General features: G+C 44.4%; 1 protein-coding gene across 10 annotated transcripts in view; it reads right to left on the reverse strand.

Moving 5' to 3' along the window:
• The window catches only part of COL16A1 (collagen type XVI alpha 1 chain), a 294,574-nt gene that overhangs the window by 12,868 nt on the left and 263,504 nt on the right, over window positions 1-18,202 (reverse strand). For all 10 annotated transcript variants that reach the window (XM_077481956.1, XM_077481958.1, XM_077481954.1 and 7 more), the window contains 2 exons: window positions 4,934-4,978; window positions 4,656-4,847 (listed from right to left, as the gene is read on the reverse strand). In XM_077481956.1, the coding sequence (XP_077338082.1) occupies window positions 4,656-4,847; window positions 4,934-4,978 (237 nt within the window). The remainder of the gene's footprint in view (window positions 1-4,655; window positions 4,848-4,933; window positions 4,979-18,202) is intronic.

Here is an 18,202-nt window from a genome sequence, read left to right on the forward strand (position 1 = left end):
GCCTGACTGCACCTGACTATGCCTGACTAGGCAGATTCTCACTCTTTTCAAATGTTTGCTGTTCACACTTGTACACCTAGTCGCCCTAAGCTTTACACCCTGGATTCAAAAAAGTACACAAGCTTTTTTTTGAGCATAGTCAGGCATTTTGTTTACTCCATAGACTTAGAACACCTGTAAATGCATGCTACATGCTTTTTCCAGACTTGGGGACAAACTTCTGGAGCTTGATACATGCAAAAATGCCTGTAATAAGCCTGAAAAACATTGGGAAAGTAAAGTAACAGCTTCAAAATCCTCGGGAATACACTTAATTTTGGTGTGAATGCAGGCTAACACAATACTGTAACCTTCATATTGCTTAGCTTTGACAAAAAAATGGTACCAAAAACAGAATTAGTAAAAACCTAAAGGGTCCTATTTCTAGGAAAATTGCAGTTCCCAACACACACACACACACACCAACAGCTAGGACATTATATCCGAGTAATAAGTTTATGTTGTATTTTTCTTGCCATGTGGCCTATTGTGTGTCTCAAAAGTCTTCTGCAACTTGTATCCTCCCCCTTATCTTTAGCAAGATACCATACAGAGGATACAACTGTACTAGTACTATATTTTCAGCAATCCAGACACAGCGCCCTCAGGACTCCCCACCATGGCATGATGATTCACCCTACCAGGGAACTACTCCTAGATGTAGAAGTAAGGGAGAGGAGAGTTTAAATAGGACACCCTACAAAAAACTTAAAGTACATCATATAACAGCAATCCTGGGGCTAGTGTTGACAGTTTTTTTGTTCACATAAGCACTGCTTTTCTCCCCATACAATTTTAAGGGGAATACGGAAGAAGCTTAAAGTAGTCTAAAAAGGAGGTCTACTGCAAGTCAAATGCATTTGTTAATGTATTTTGGGTGATTTCAAAAGTATTTAATACTATTGTCAAAAGCAAGCTGATATTTTCCATCAACTAGCTCAAAGCCCTTTAACAAGTCACCTAAGAAATATCACGTGACAAGAAGTTAACATCATATAAAAGGTAGATAACCAAATTAAATTTAATGAATTTTGAATGATCTCAAAAACATCTAATACTAATGTCAAAAACAAGCTGATATTGTCTATCAACAATAGCCCAAAACCTGTTAACACAGGCCATTTAAGTAATGTTATGTGTCAAAAAAAATCCTCATAAAAAAGGAAGATGATCAAATTTCCTGGGAAATCTATTAGAATGTAAAATAACAGCACAATGAAAAACCCCTACCCTAAAAACACAGTAATGAGCACTTTTGGGCATGGGCGTTGCTAGGTGGGCCGAAGTCCAAGGCCAGCAATGGAGGGGGGGGGGTGTATGTTGTGGCGTGGGCTTTTTTTTTGGCTGGATGGTAGGGTTGTCCACTCTGCCCATCAAATGAAGCCACTGTACCCGTCTTATGCAATAACTGTGCCCCATCAAATTCAGCCACTGTGGCCGTTACAGTTTCAGCCACTGTGGCCGTACGGGGGGGGGGGGGGGGGATGACAGGGGGATGCATATGACAGGGGGTAAAGGGGGGGTGATGACAGGGGGATGCATATGACAGGAGGTACAGGGGGGATTATGGTGACAGGGGGATGCACATGACAGGGTGTACAGAGGGGATGATGACAGGGTGATGCATATGACAGGGGGTACAGGGGGGATGATGATGACAGGGGGATGCATATGATAGGGGCACAGGAGGGATGATGACAGGGGGATGCATATGACAGGGGGTACAGGGGAATGATGATGACAGGGGGTACAGGGGGATGATGACAGGGGGATGCATATGGCAGGGGGATGATGACAGGGTCATACATATGACAGGGAGTACAGGGGGGTGATGATGACAGGGGAATGCATATGACAGTGGGTACAGGGGGGATGAAGATGACAGGGGGATGCATATGACAGGGGGTACAGGGGGATGCATATGATGGGGGGTACAGGGGGATGCATATGGCAGGGTGATGATGACAGGGGGATGCATATGACAGGGGGTACAGGGTGGATGATGATGACAGGGGGGTACATATGCATATGACAAGAGGTACGGGGATGATGACAGGGGGGGATGATGACAGGAGAATGCATATGACAGGGGGTACAGGGGGGGATGATGACAGGGGCATGCATATGACAGGGTGTACGAGGGGGTTATGATGACAGAGGGATGCATATGACAGGGGGTACAGGGGGGATGATGATAGCAGAGGGTACTCGGGGATACATATGGCAGGGGGATGATGACAGGGTGATGCATATGACGGGGGTACAGGGGGGATGATGACAGGGGGGATGCCTTTCTGGACCCGCTTAGAAACACATTCGGGGCTCCAGCCTCAACAGCCCACCCTTAATGACGCCTATGCTTGTGGGCCATAACAAAGAGCAATATCACTAAAAAGGTACCTCCAATTTCATCTTTCAAAGGAAGAACTATATTTAAAGGGTAACTCCACTTTTATGAGAAATAAAATAGCAAATTAAAAAAAAATATAGAATATTGTGACACAAGTCATATTGCAATTGAATGTGTAGCGCCGGTACTCCTGAGTATGCACTATATGTTTAAATTTATTTTTTGCTCAAAACTGTAATGAGTTTTAATCAGTTTGGCTGGGCTGTGTAGAAGTTCTGCCTGGGCATAGGTGGGGTTGTACACCTGTGTGAGGCTATAGAACGCAGTCTGGTTGGATGCATTGTGTAGCAATCTCTATCTCGGAACCAATCAGTGGGCGCATTTGTCTCACTGCGTAATCTGGGAAGAGGGACTTAAGGTGCCGAAGTCACGTGGTTCTGGGCTCCGGTCCAGAAGTTGTTGCTGACTCCGTGGTCCTGGTCATCCTGACCAGCCCCTGGGGGCCCTCATGGCCTGGGGTGTGGATTCATCCGTTTCTGAGCCTTAGAACTGGCTAGTTCAAGGTGCAGTAACTGGAGGGAGGATTCTAAGGTATTCCAGTGCCGTCTTGGGTTTGGAGAGGCCCAGCAACTCTCCATGCGACCAGGGGAGGGCTCTTCGGTAAGAGAACCACACACAAGGCTGGCTGCTCGGTAAGAGCCTGGAAGCTGAGCTGCCATGGACATTGATTGAATCCATAATTCTTACAGTATCGCTGGACCGGCTGAAAGATTCTGGTACAGTAAGAAAAGTTCCTAATTCTACCCTTCCAGTTGTAACTAAGTTTCCAACCAAGTCTGTGTAAGAGACTTTGAATGCTAGAATTACCTGTTGGCTACTAAACCCAAACTTAAGGATTTATCCAACAGTTAAAGAGTCCAGTTGCGAGCGGCTGTTCCCTGGACTGTGTACATAGAGAGAGACTTTTGTTGTCAGCAGTTCCAAGCACCAGAGCTAAACTCTACCCCGATACCCTCTATTCACAATTTAGAGACTGAGTTTGTTCAACTGTTTTATGCAAAATAAAAATCCTAACAAGGAATTCAGGTGTCGGTCTCTACAATTACTGGGTTATCAACCCTGGGAACCCCTAGACAAGGACATTGAGTACGAGCTGGAGGAGGTAATCGGTAAGCCCAGAAAAATTCAGCCGCTCCTTCGGGGGTAAGTGCTACAAATGTTATTAACATTCCCTTTCCTTTTCAGTCTGCAGCTCTGTAATTTTCTGTAAAATGCAATGCAATATGGCTACCTGGAGGCATTCTGTGCACGGACAGTGTACAGAATGTCCCCCCAAATATGTAATTTGCTGCTTGTGTGATTGGTTTACTGTTTTTCCCAAAGGTCTGCACTAAGATACAAATCAGCATCCTCTGCAACAACAAATGTAGTTTTTGGTGAGATACTCCCAAAGGAAAATCATGTCTAAAGGGGTACTCATTAGAGCCCTGCAGGTGCAGCAGCTGATTGATAATTATAAAATCACTCCCATACAGATTCAGTCAGAAAATGGACACAGACAAACCAAAATTTCTTCAGAATAACAAAAAGGTAGGAATCTGCAGCAAAGTTTGTTAGAATCCTTGCAATATTCATAGATCACCCAGAGGGGAATATTTTTTTTTTCTTAACAAAGAGTTTCTCTTTAAGATTGCCATTGTATTTAATGCAAACCTACATTTGTCCTGTGTATCAAGCCCCTTGGTTTGCCCAATTTGGACAAAGCACAGATTTGCTGTTAATACATCTGTCACTTTAAATGTAGTATAAATGTAGTACGGAACACTGATACTCTAAATGTATACTCTTATCTATGCCAATTGGGAATGTAAACCAATTCAGTACATTTCTAAAAATTCTCAGGCATCTTTATATACACGTACTCTATGTTTTGACACAGCAACAAAGTGAACATAATTTCACCACTGAGAATACATTTTTAATGAGCAATTCAAATTAACTAGATAAGCTTACTAGATACAAACTTTGTATCTTCTTTTAATAATTCATAACTTTAATTATTAAAGCATTTTGTGTGTTTCCTAGGATATACAGTCCAATTTTTAGGATAGATAGATAGATAGATAGATAGATAGATAGATAGATAGATAGATAGATAGATAGATAGATAGATAGATAGATAGATATTTTTTGTCTTTCCTAAGTACTGGTAACTTGTAGGAAATGGTATCCTATATCAGACCATTTTCTTCTTCTAGCTTCTTACCATTGTTCCAGGAGTTCCAGGAATTCCTGGTGTACCTGGTGGACCAGGAGGTCCACTAGATCCTCTTTCTCCAGAAGGTCCTCTAGGCCCAACAATTCCAACAGATTCACTTTTTCCATAGCCGTTTCCTGGTGGCCCTGGTCTTCCTCTCTCCCCTGGGGGTCCTGAAGACCCAGGAGCACCAGCATCACCCTAGAGTAAGAGTATAGAAAATACAATATAGCTTAATTTCCAATGACATTTTTAATGACAAAATGCCAAATAATATGACTTCTTACCTTTTCCCCAGGTATTCCAGGCATGCCAGGCTTTCCTTGAGCGCCCTAATATAAAATGATGGACATAAAATAATGTATTGTTGTTAACTTTCTGTATTTATATACAGATATATATTGATACAAGTCTATATCAATTATCCACTTTACCTACTTCAAACGTATATGAATACAGCATTGCATCAAACTTGTTTTGAAATATGCAAATAGCTAAGGCAGGGGGACAGGCCAGACTTCCAGACTACGTGACCATTGTGATTGTCTGTCACAATGATCACATGATCAGAAACATGTGCTGTCAGCTCCCAATCATAGCTTAAGACCAGGAACTGTCAGTGATAGCTCAGTCACTGTAATGGAAGCACGCAGTAAGTGCACTCTCAGCACAGAAAACTCAGTTGCCATGGAAGCATATGTTCAGCGTGTGGGCGTTAAGACCCACCCTCCCTGTCGCACCAAATATGTATTATGTGGTCGGCAAGAGTTTAAAGACATTCTCCACCTTTCTGATCATATTTCATTTTACACCTACAATTCAAGTGTAATATGGTCACATTCCCCAACACCCCATTCCCAAGTCACCACCCACTTAAAATGGAGATCCACGCACCCCTGCAAAAATGAAAAGCTAGTAGCAACAAATACTGCAGCTGCTGACTTTTAATAATTGGACACTTATCTGTCCTGGAGTCCAGCAATGTTGGCACTGCAGCTGATGTTTCCATCAGCTGTCAGGTGCTGCTGCCGCCATTGCCGGTAAGGGAACCCGGGTTCACGCCAGGTCCCTATTGCGCATGCGCGAGACACCGCTGCGTTCTCCTACTGGCTGGCAGCGGGGGAAGGAGGAGGGAGTCGAGCTGCTCACGTAATACGTCGCGACCTGGTGTCCCGGAAATGGGGACAGGATACCTGTCAAAGACACGCATGTGCTCATCCCCAAAAGGTGCCAAATGTGGCACCAGAGGGGGGAGGAGATAAATAAGCAGAAGTTCCACTTTTGGATGGAACTCCGCTTTAACCTGAATTACAGAAACAGAGCTATCTGAAATAAATCTTCTATAAAGGTGTACCACATCCCCAGAAGGATAGAAAAATGGAGAAACCCCCTAGAAGTGGGACTTTATAGGTACTACCATATTCACATACGTAGAAAAATATATATAAAAATGTATTATATATAATACATTTTTTATATATATTTTTCTACGTATGTGAATATGGTAGTACCTATAAAGTCCCACTTCTAGGGGGTTTCTCCATTTTTCTAACCTGAATTACAAGTTGTTTCCAGGGTCATGTTGTGGCTGTGCATGGCTTCCTTTGCATGGCCAAGTCATGCATTCAAAGGATCTGTGAATGTAAAGTCCCATATGCCACTATTGTGGGATTTCTCACACTTGTAGTGCATTGCTTACTTTCTTAAAGGGGTTGTAAAGTGAATTTTTAAAAAAAATAACAAACATGTTATACTTACCTCCACTGAGCAGCTCGTTTTGCACAGAGTGGCCCTGAACCTGGTCTTCTGGGGTCCCTCGGCGGCTGTCTCTGCTTCCTCCTGCAGGTGCCTCTCATGTTCATGCGAGCTCCCTCGCATGGTGAGAAGCATCTGCGGGCGCCCTCCCATGATACAGCCGGCGGCTATAGCCGCTCGCTGTATCACACAGCCCCGCCCCTGGCGCTCCGTGTCAGTGGATGTGATTGACAGCAGCGCAAGCCAATGGCTGTGCTGCTTTCCATCCATCCACTCCAGCCAATCAGTGGCCAGGCTGAACGGTGGAAAGGACGTCGGGGGACGAGCGCAGGACTTTCGAGGGGTCAGGTAAGTAAAACGGGGGGACTGGGGGCGCGGGCACTGTCAGATGTTTTTCACCTTAATGCATAGAATGCATTAAGGTGAAAAAACATTTACCTTTACATCCCCTTTAAGCTCCATAGCAAGAGGTACCTACCTCTGTATGGACCTGAGGCAACTTTCTCTAGGAGTCTGTACATTTCACCCACAATGCAGTGATCATGGTTGCAATGCTCTGCAGGCTTCAATGCAAACATTAAATACATTTTCATTTTTAGACTTTTATTAACCCCTTTTTTGCAATACGGCATTGCATCGCTTTAACTGATAATTGCACAGTCGTGCAACATTGTACCCACAAATAGAGCTTTCTTTTGGTGGTAATTGATCACCTCTGCAGGTTTTTATTTTTTGCGCTATAAACAAAAAAAGGCCAACAATATTTTGTAATTTCTACTATAAAACATATCCAATAAAAAATGTAAAACATTTAATTTCTTTATCAGTTTAGGCCAATATGTATTCTGCTACATATTTGTGGTAAAAAATCCCAATAAACGTATATTGATTGCGCAAAAGTTGAAGCGTCTACAAACTATGAGTTTTTTTTTACTAGTAATGGCGGCGATCAGTGACTTATAGCAGGACTGCGATATTGCGGAGGACAAATCAGACAATAACTGACTCTTTTGACACTTTTTGGGGACCAGTGACACTAATACAGTGATCAGTGCTAAAAAATATGCACTGCCACTGTACTACTGACACTGGCTAGGAATGGGTTAACTGTGTGCCTAGCTTGGGATTCAGTGTAGTGGGGGAGGTGCTTTTACTAGTGGAAGGTATGGATCGGTGTTCCTGCTTTACAGGACCACAGGATGTATGCCTTCTGTACTCACAGAATGGCAATCTGCCTTGTTTATATAGGCAGATTGCCATTTTGACTGTGTACAGAAGCATCGGCGGGTGCTGGCAGACATCAGGTCCGCCATACCCACTGATCAGCTCCCACTGTGTTCAGCATGCACCCCAGACATGGTAGTGTCCGTGGTCTGGCACAGAGCGGCCGCCCTGCCGCAGTAAATGTACGGTGGGCGGTCTGCAATTGGTTAATATGGGTGTATTTCCAAAAGGTAGGTTATGCTTTAAGGCACTCATTTTGTTTAATGTAATGCCACTGATTCTGAATTAAATGCCCTCCAGGCAAACCTGATTTTGGTACTATATATGCTCCAACTTGGAGAACAATCTAGAGTTAGGACCGCAGTATACAGGGGAGCCTTGGTGTAGACACTGCGGCTTCCACATATATTTCCAAATGTGTGCAACTTAACCCTCTGTTTTTAATGGGAATTTTTCGACAAGGTCAATTTGGTTTTTTTGCAGGCTAGCTGGTAAATGTGCTAGGTAATATTTGTCTGTTTATAAATTAAATCAGAAGCAGCCTATTATTTTATCAGCGGCACAAAATAATCTCCTTACTGAAATAAATGATTATGAATACTGCTTGAAGCATAAGCCTTCACAGAACTACATATCTACAAGTAAATAATCTATAAGTAAATAATTTATTGGATTATCCCTATATTTTATTGGATTATAGGGATAATCCAATAAATGTCCCAAGCTATAAGCAAACGAAACCATTGACCAATAAATCTCAAAATATAACACAAGTTGATTGCATTGCATCATAGGATCAATGCTGCATCCACCTAGGTTAGTATAAATGTTTTTTTTTGTTTTGTTTTTTGAAAGTCCATACTTCTCTTTTAGCCTGGGTTCACACTGTTCCAGCACCAGTTCATTGCATCTCTCCCGCAGACAGTTCACACTGCCTTCTGTGCACCGCTGCAGGTGTCAATATAATATTAATGACACCCCCAGATCGGTTCACAGATCACAGTGCGGTAGGCTGAATGGCTTAATCGAATGGCTAAACTTGCATTGCACAGACATCACATGTGATCTGCACAGCAGTGCGGGTGTGAATCACTTGCGATGTCTGTGTTCGTTACAGTGTGAAAGACAAAAAATTAATATTCGAATATTAATTATATTCCAGTATTTTGGATTTCAACCTGTTGAAAAGATCTCCTCTTGTAGGAAACACTAGCAAGAAAACTGCATGTCAAACACTACAAGTGTTCTCCACTACGTGAAGTCTCTACAGCGCAATCCCAAATGTTTAATAACTTCCACAAAACAGATATCCATCCACATAAAAATGTCTAAAAGAGGCACCTCTGGGCAGAGCTTGCTGAAAGCTTCTACGTTGTACTAAAAATTCAAATGCATAACCCCTTTGCTATGGGTTCCTAAGTATTAACTTCATCTATCACACAAAACAAGTGTTCAGCAGGATTTTTTTACATTATTGACTTGTGAAAGTTTTGATTGAAGAATGGTCTCCTTTTGTCCTTAAAGTGGTATTAAACCCAAACCAAAAATGTAATATATTGCAACTTAACAATCCTTAGATGTGGTGGCTGCCTTAGATTTCTTTTTTTAAAATGATTTTGCCCTCTGTTTTCATATGGTGATATGGCCAGTAACATGCCTCCTGTATTAGAGTGCCCCCACTCAGGAATCACACAGGGGCGGATCCAGAGTCTAGTCTCAGGAGGGGCACTGTCAGAAAAGAAGGTTGCTTTCACCCTGGGGTGGATGGGTGTCGGCGTTAAAGACCACTAATGGGACGGTTTTATCCCATTTATTTCTACTGAGACACACAGCCGCTATATCCCAATATGACATGTTGGTGCGGGTCCTTGAATAAACCCTGCATGCATTCTGGGATCCGCACACATGACATATTGGGATATAGCAGCTGTGTGTCTCAGTAGAAATAAATGGGATGCATGTAACACTTTATGCATCCCCAAGCCAGTAAAAGACAGCCCTGCATGTCAGACGCATGTCTGCCCTGTGTGAATGAAGCATAAAGATACATTTTTCTGTAATTTTATATCACCATTATTATCATGATAATCATACAATACAGGTGCTGTGGCTCAACGCACCTGTACTGTGTGATTATCATGATGATAATGATGATGATTGGTAATTGTAATATGACACATGGAGGGGGTTAATGTACTCACTGATGTATTACTGACCAGTTGCAATTAATTAACCCCTTTGTGCTGTATTAGTGGCACTAGTGGCAGTGCTTATAAATAGAGATGGCCTTGCGGTTCGCCCGGCAGTCGGTTTGCGGCGAATTTTGCACGTTCACGATTCGCCAAACCGGAGGACTTCTGGCGCTGTTCGCACGGCGGACATATGCTTTTACATTGTGAAGAACTTTGACCCATGATGACACATCCATCATGGGGTACAGGACAGCCAATTGAGACATTTCAGCACATGGACAATTGGACATACCCCCTACCTTATAAATAGACCTGATCTGGCGGCCATTTTACATTCTGTCTTTTGTCAGTGTAGGGACAGGACGCTGTGTGGAGCAGGGACAGTCAGTTTAATCACTAGCTATTACTATTAGGTCCACAAAGGTCCTTTTAAGGACTGGTATAGGTGTACAGTATGTAGGGTTGTAATACACTTAGAATATACTTTCTTTCAAATATACAAAGTATATTCTGGTGCACTGCTGCTGACTGCTGTGCTGCTGAGTGCACTGCTGACCGATTCTGCAGCTGTCTTTTGTCAGTGTAGGGAAAGGACGCTGTGTGGAGCAGGGACAGTCAGTTTAATCACTAGCTATTACTATTAGGTCCACAAAGGTCCTTTTAAGGACTGGTATAGGTGTACAGTATGTAGGGTTGTAATACACTTAGAATATACTTTCTTTCAAATATACAAAGTATATTCTGGTGCACTGCTGCTGACTGCTGTGCTGGTGAGTGCACTGCTGACCGATTCTGCAGCTGTCTTTTGTCAGTGTAGGGAAAGGACGCTGTGTGGAGCAGGGACAGTCAGTTTAATCACTAGCTATTACTATTAAGTCCACAAAGGTCCTTTTAAGGACTGGTATAGTTGTACAGTATATAGGGTTGTATAGGTATAATATACTTTCTTTCAAATATAGAAAGCATATTATACTTGACTGCTGTGCTGCTGAACTGAGTGCTGACCACTTCTGCAGCTGTCTTTTATCAGTGTAGGGACTAAGGGACAGTTTGGTGTTTGGAGCAGGGACAGTCTGCAAATAACTAGCTACTAGGTCCACAAAGGTCCTTTTAAGGACTGGTATAGGTGTACAGTATATAGAGTTGTACATGTATAATATACTTTCTTTCAAATATAGAAAGTATATTATGGTGCACTGCTGACTGCTGTGCTGCTGAGTGCTGACCAATTCTGCAGCTGTCTTTCATCAGTGTAGGGACTCAGGGACAGTTTGGTGTTTTGGAGGAAGGATAGTCTGCAAATCACTAGCTACTAGGTCCACAAAGGTCCTTTTAAGGACTGGTATAGGTGTACAGTATATAGGGTTGTACACATATAATATACTTTCTTTCAAATATAGAAAGTATATTATGGTGCACTGCTGACTGCTGTGCTGCTGAGTGCTGACCGATTCTGCAGCTGTCTTTTATCAGTGTAGGGACTCAGGGACAGTTTGGTGTTTTGGAGCAGGGACAGTCTGCAATTCACTAGCTACTAGGTTCACAAAGGTCCTTTTAAGGACTGGTATAGGTATACAGTATATAGGGTTGTACACGTATAATATACTTTCTTTCAAATATAGAAAGCATATTATAGTGCAGTGCACTGCACTGCTGTGCTGCTGACCGATTCTGCAGCTGTCGTTTCTCAGTGTAGGGAGGGACAGTTTGGTGTTTGGAGCAGGGACAGTCTGCAATGCACTAGCTACTAGCTAGCTACTATTAGGTCCACAAAGGTCCTTTTAAGGACTGGTATAGGTGTACTATTTGGTGTGCAGTATATAGGGGTATAATACACATATAAAATACTTGCAAATATAGAAAGCATAGTATAGTGCATTTCCACTGTGCAGCATGTGACTGCTGAGCGGTTCTGCAGCGATACTACAAAGAGTGACAAATGCAATTAAAAAAATATATTATAACTGGTGATAGACCAGTGGCCCCCCAAAAAGACCGATTGAAGAGGGGTGTTATATACTTTCTTCCACATACATACTGCACTTCCCTAGAGACTTTTGTCACAGGGTCATTTAAAAAATGACAGGCAGAGGAAGAGGTAGGCCCTTCCGCAGGGGTGGTATGGGTAGGGTAGGAGCAACAGGCTTGAGCCAAAGTGGGAAATTGCAGAAGGTGCATTCGATTACGTCAAAGGACGCCCCAGACTTGGTTGAGTGGCTCACTCAGCCTTAATCTTCTGCACCCTCCTCATCCTCTCGATCTGCACCCTCTTCTTCACTCTCTGCTGTGTGCACCACCAAAGACACTACCACCAAAACCACCACCACCACCATATACCCGCCGCTTGAGTCACAGGGATTATTTTCCAATCCATCACAAGACATTGCTGATGCGCAGCCACTCTTGGCATTGGATCAGGAAGAGGAGGTAACAACAACCGCCACTCAGCAGTCTGACGACCGTACTCAGATCAGCCCAAGGAGGAGGTTGGTCCCCGGTGTTGCTGCCTACTCCAAGATCTCTAATTATAGTGGTGGGGAAGGTGACATCGATGACACCGAAAAATGAAAGATCCAACATAAATAAATGCTTTATTTTCATTTTCGTTGTTACAACAGTTTGATATAGAATAGGAGATTCGACGTGACTCTGACAATAACAATCTGTGTCTATAGAACCTGTGGTCGAATGTGCCTAACCTTACCTCTATTAGTCCAAGATTATATAGAGAAAATATTCGACAGAGAGAAAAGATTTGACAGAGAGAAAAGATTCTAAAGTGCTAATTTTAAATTCTAATATGCAAGTTACTGTCCTAAAAAGTGTTTGGGGACCCGGGTCCTGCCCCAGGGGACATGGATCAATGCAAAAAAAAGTTTTAAAAACGGCAGTTTTTTCGGGAGCAGTGATTTTAATAATGATTAAAGTGAAACAATAAAAGTGTAATATTCCTTTAAATTTCCGTACCTGGGGGGTGTTTCTGGTGCTTAGAACTGTCCCTGCACAAAGTGTCATTTATGCAGGAAAAAAAGTCCTTTAAAATCACTCTATTCTCTAATCACAGCTATTATGAATTGTCGGCTCCGTAATACAGAGAACACTCATTGAAAGTCATTGATAAAAAAATAAAAAATAAAATTAAAAAAAAAGTGTGGGGGTCCCCCAAATTCAATTACCAGGCCCTTCAGGTCTGGTATGGATATTCTTGTTCAAAAATTTTATTGACAACAAGCAGAAAATACAAGAGATACAGTCACTGTTACAATCGTTTTCGTAAGAAAAACACTGTTAGCAGAGCATTGGTACATGAAGATAGGGGGGGGGGATAAAGGCTTTATATAAAAAATATATAGAATATATAACGCTTTGACACTCAATAGGAAGCATATATCAAAAGTCGGTAGCGATGTTGACATCATAGGGTTATAGGCCCAATTTATACTGAAACAGCCAATGAGAAAAGAGACTCTGCCCGAGCAAGCTGGGCAAGAGTAAACGGAAATGTAATGAGTAATGTGTGCTGCATCATCAATAAAGTTTAAAGAATGGAAAGAAAAGTGTGAAAAGTAGTAGTCAAGAGAGAAAAAGGGGAAAAGGGAACGAAAAAAGAAAGGAGAAATAAAAATAGAGATAAAAGATGGAAAGGAAAGTGGGGTAAAGAGGGAGCAAGTACTGGCCAGGTGGCCCACAAGTGCTGTGGGAGCTGGAAACCCCCCTCCGAGTCCTGGAAGAAAAAATCAGGGCTCCAGGAGGCGTTTTTCAAAGTCATGGGGAAGATAGTGATCCGACCATGGGTGCCAAATTTTAAGGTGTTGGGGAATTTTGTCTAATATCGTAGCCTCAATTTTACTGTGAATCATGGCCTGGGTAACTCTACATTTAACTTCCGCTATATGCAAAAGTGGTGTCTTCCAAGCTTTCGCAATGGTCTGCTTGGCGGCCGTGGTAAGTTGAAGGAGGAGTCGCAATTGTGCCCTAGAAAAATTATGAGGAGGAAGGTTAAGCAAGGCAAGGGCTGGGTCAGGAATAAGGGTAGTATTAAACAGGAGAGAAGCCATTTGAAATATCATTCCCCAAAAGTGTTCTACCACTGGGCATGTCCACCATATATGGAGGTGTGTGCCCTGTGAGTCACAACCACGAAAACAATTAGGGGAGTAGGCTGGGGTGTATCAAGTGATCCTAGTCAGGACCAGGTACCATCTCATGAGAACTTTATAGCTGGCCTCCAATGCGATCACATTCTGTGATGCTAATTTTGTTGTTGCCCATATCCCTGTCCAATCGTCCGCATCCAAGTTGATGGATAGGTCCTTAGACCAGGCCAAGGCATATGATGGGAGTGAGGATGGAGGGGACATGAGGTGAGCATAAAGATTGGAGATGATGGGGGCGTGGCTACCGCGCGCTGGTGGATGGCAGCATAGGAGAGAAGCTCCGCTCCAGCGACGGGATTTGATCCTCAATACGGACTCCCTGGGCCGGCGAATATACCTTACCTTGCTCCGGAAAGCCTCCTCTTCCTCCGGAGATGCCGACGAAGCGGAGAGGGTCCGGGCAGCCCAAGAAATTGCCGGATTTCTTTCCGCCCGCGGCCCGCGATCCTGGCCAAGATGGCGCCGGCGGCAGCACGCGCTCCTCCCCGGGTCGCTCGTCGGCCTCCTCGGGCAGTCCGACGCACGTAGCTGCTCAGAGAAGGGGATCGCCAGGGACGTCCACACCGATTAGCAGCAGCCCAGCAAAGTCCAGGCCAAGGCTCTCAGAAGAGGCACTGCAGGTGAGCGCTGACCAAAACTCCTCTGCTGATACCAGAGAACTGCATGGATATATAGCTGAGTTCCCTGCTACTAATCAGCCTGTCTCTGAGTCCACCCTGAAGGACATGTTAGTCTCTCTGCATGCATCACTTCATAAAGACTTCATGCAATGTGTCAGTAACTTTAAAGCTGAAGTAGGTGCACTGGGTGGCAGACTAGATCATGTGGAACAAAAAATGGGGGACTTTGCGATTGCCCATAACACTCTGGTTGACGCACACAACGACCAATCTGAAGACATCGCTTGGCTTAAATCCAAGATGGCGGACCTGGAGGACAGGTCCAGGCGCAATAACGTAAAAATCAGAGGGGTCCCCGAAACTGTTCTCCCTGCCCAGCTGGCCCCATACGTCCAGGACCTCATGAGAACTCTGCTTCCTGATTTATCGGATCAGGAGGTGACTATTGATCGTATCCATAGGTTGCCTAAGCCGTCCCACTTGCCTGACAACATTCCGCGGGATGTTCTCCTGCGGATTCATTTTTTCCAAGCCAAGGAACAACTGCTCTCGGCGTTTAGGAAGGAGACCCAGCTCCCAGAGAGATTCTCCCACCTGCAACTGTTTGCTGATCTCTCCCAGTTCACCCTTCAGAGACGCAAAGCTCTTCTTCCTGTCACTAAAGCACTGCGGAATCACGGAATCCCTTACCGATGGGGTTACCCTCTGAAACTTCTTATCACTCACGAAGGTAAATCCTCGGTGGTTTCAACACTGCAAGAAGGGCTGGATCTCCTGCGCTCCCTTGACATCATCCCTGAGGAGCCGGTGGGGCCGTCGGCATCGTCTCCTCCCGGCCGGCTGGAGAATCAGGGAGACTGGCAGGTGGTTCAGAGGAGACGCCGGAAGAAATCCAAAGCCAGAACACCCTGAGAACTTTGCTGAAACCTGTTATTTGTTTTTGATCTCCCGACCGCTGGAGGTCGTCCAGTGCTCTTTCTCTTCTTTACCCCCCAAGTGAATGGGCATTTATAGTGCCTTCGGATCTCACCAGAGATTCCCTTTTTTACTTACCTCTGTTCTGTTTTTTTGGTTCTTGTTTTATTGTTCCTATTTGCTGCACTATTGCAGCCTTGACTCGGTCTGTCATTGCTCATGTGTTTTTGCATCGCCTAGCCCTGATACATGTGTGCCTTATTTAGCCTACCCTTGGAAGCCTGTCTTGTTGGAAGCCCAGAGGTCCCATTGTGCCTCTGGCCACTTCCCTTTTCATTTGCATCTAAATCCCACCTTCAATGCCACTTAACCTCGTCTCTTTTAATGTTCACGGCCTCAACCATCCAGTCAAGCGGAACTCTCTGTGGAAGGAGGCTCAGAGGTTGGATGCGGACGTTCTGTGTGTTCAGGAGACCCACTTTCTTGACAAAGCCAATCCATACTTCCAGCACAGGAACTATCCGCACATTTTCCTGGCTTCTGCCTCCGAGAAGAAAAGAGGGGTGGCTATTGCTATCAGAGACTCAGTAGCCTTCTCCCTCACTGATGCTATTATGGACCCTGATGGGAGGTATTTAATCTTATTAGCTGTACTGAACAATAGGCCCTATACTATAGTTAATTTGTATGCCCCCAATGTACACCAACTAAGGTTCTTGAACAGATTGTTTCGTAAGATTAACAAATGTCGTAAGGGGTCTCTAGTGGTTTGTGGAGACTTCAATGTAACGGTCGACTCTGCCCTGGACACCACGTCCAGGGCGAGTCGGCCTTTGCCGAGGCTCCAACCTCTACTTGCTGCTGAAGATGTCTTTGATGTATGGAGGTGCCAACATGCGAGTGAACGAGACTTCACATTTCACTCTGCGAGACACAACACTTACTCTAGGATAGATTTGATCCTGGTGGACAGGTTGCTGTTGCAGGCGGTGTCTTCCTCCACCATCCACGATATTTCTTGGTCAGACCATGCTCCTGTTTCTGTCGAGGTGGTGGAGGAACACACCCCGCGCTCCGCTTATGTCTGGAGGGCAAACTCTCAACTCTTTCAAAATCCCTCGCATGTTGCTGCTATTTCCAAAAATCTGACGGAATTCTTTAAACTAAATGCTCACTCTGTGCAGAGTCCCACTACCCTCTGGTGTGCCCACAAGGCCTTTATGCGGGGCATAATGCTCCAAATCTCATCTAGGGATAAAAAAGCTAAAACCCAAAAACTGAATGACGTTTTGGCGGACATTCGGTCTTTGGAATCCTCCAACAAGTTGGCGCCGGATTCCAACACGGCTCACAGACTGACCCAGCTCCGTGTTGAACTTCGCCGCCTATTACTGGCTAGGTATGATAAATATGTACATGCATTGAAGCTGTCACACTACTCCTCCAGTAACCGGGCAGGCAAATATCTCGCCAATAGAGTGAGGGCTGCTAGAATTAAGGCCAAGATTCCCTATGTTTACCACCCTTTGGATAAACAGAAAAGGATTAACCCGCAAGAGATTGCGAATGCCTTCGCTGCTTATTATTCCTCTCTGTACAATTTGAAGCTAGACCCCGAGACGCCCCAGCCCACGACAGAAAGTATACGATCCTTTCTTTCCTCTATTAATCTTCCCTCCCTTACGGAGGAACAATTGGCATCCCTAAACCGCCCTATTTCACCTAAAGAAATTATAAAGTGTATCCAATCCCTTCCTCTGGGTAAATCCCCGGGACCGGATGGCCTGACTAATGATTACTTCCGTTCATTTGCAGACCTTCTTTCCCCGGTGCTTTCAGAAACTTATGCGGAAGCGTTTTCATCTGCCTCCTTCCCACCGGAGATGCTTAGGGCCTATGTGGTTACGATTCCCAAGCCTGGTAAAGAACCTGACACCCCCTCCAACTTCAGGCCCATATCCCTTCTTAATACCGACGTCAAGATATACGCTAAAATTCTTGCCCAAAGGCTCCTCCCACTGGTCCCCCGGTTGATCCACCCAGATCAGTCGGGATTTACTCCCGGCAGGCAAACCTCAGACGCCACTAGACGCGTCTTGGGGGTTCTTCAGCTTGCAGAAGCCCGTCGAACGCCTTCTCTGCTCCTCTCTTTGGACGCGGAGAAGGCGTTCGACCGGATCCATTGGGGATACATGGAGGAGGTCCTTCGGAAGTTTGGCTTCGGTGGACCGTTTCTATCAGCTATCCTCGCCCTTTATTCGGCCCCTTCTGCCCAGGTCTTCACCTCCAATATGTTATCATTGCCCTTTGCCATTTCCAATGGCACTAGGCAAGGATGCCCATTGTCTCCTACAATTTTTAATCTGCTTATTGAACCGCTTGCAGAAAAAATTCGATCCCAATCCTTAATCACAGGCATATCTACACAAGAGAGCCCCCACAAAATTAACCTCTTCGCTGATGATATCATCCTTTTTTTGACCTCCCCATCCTCCTCCCTACCACAGGCTCATCAGATACTCCACGAGTTTAGCCTAATCTCCTACTACAAGGTGAATTTCTCTAAGTCAGTAATATTAGAGACGGGCCTTGGTCCCTCTCTCAGAGCAAGATTGATGGCCATGTTCCCATACAAATGGAGTGACTCCACCATCCCGTACTTGGGCATAAATCTAAGCAAATCTGCGAGCCGA

This window comes from Lithobates pipiens, unplaced genomic scaffold, assembly GCF_037356315.1.
Source record: "Lithobates pipiens isolate NorthernLeopardFrog02 unplaced genomic scaffold, aLitPip1_a1.2 Scaffold_16, whole genome shotgun sequence".
NCBI classification, from domain to species: Eukaryota; Metazoa; Chordata; class Amphibia; order Anura; family Ranidae; genus Lithobates; species Lithobates pipiens.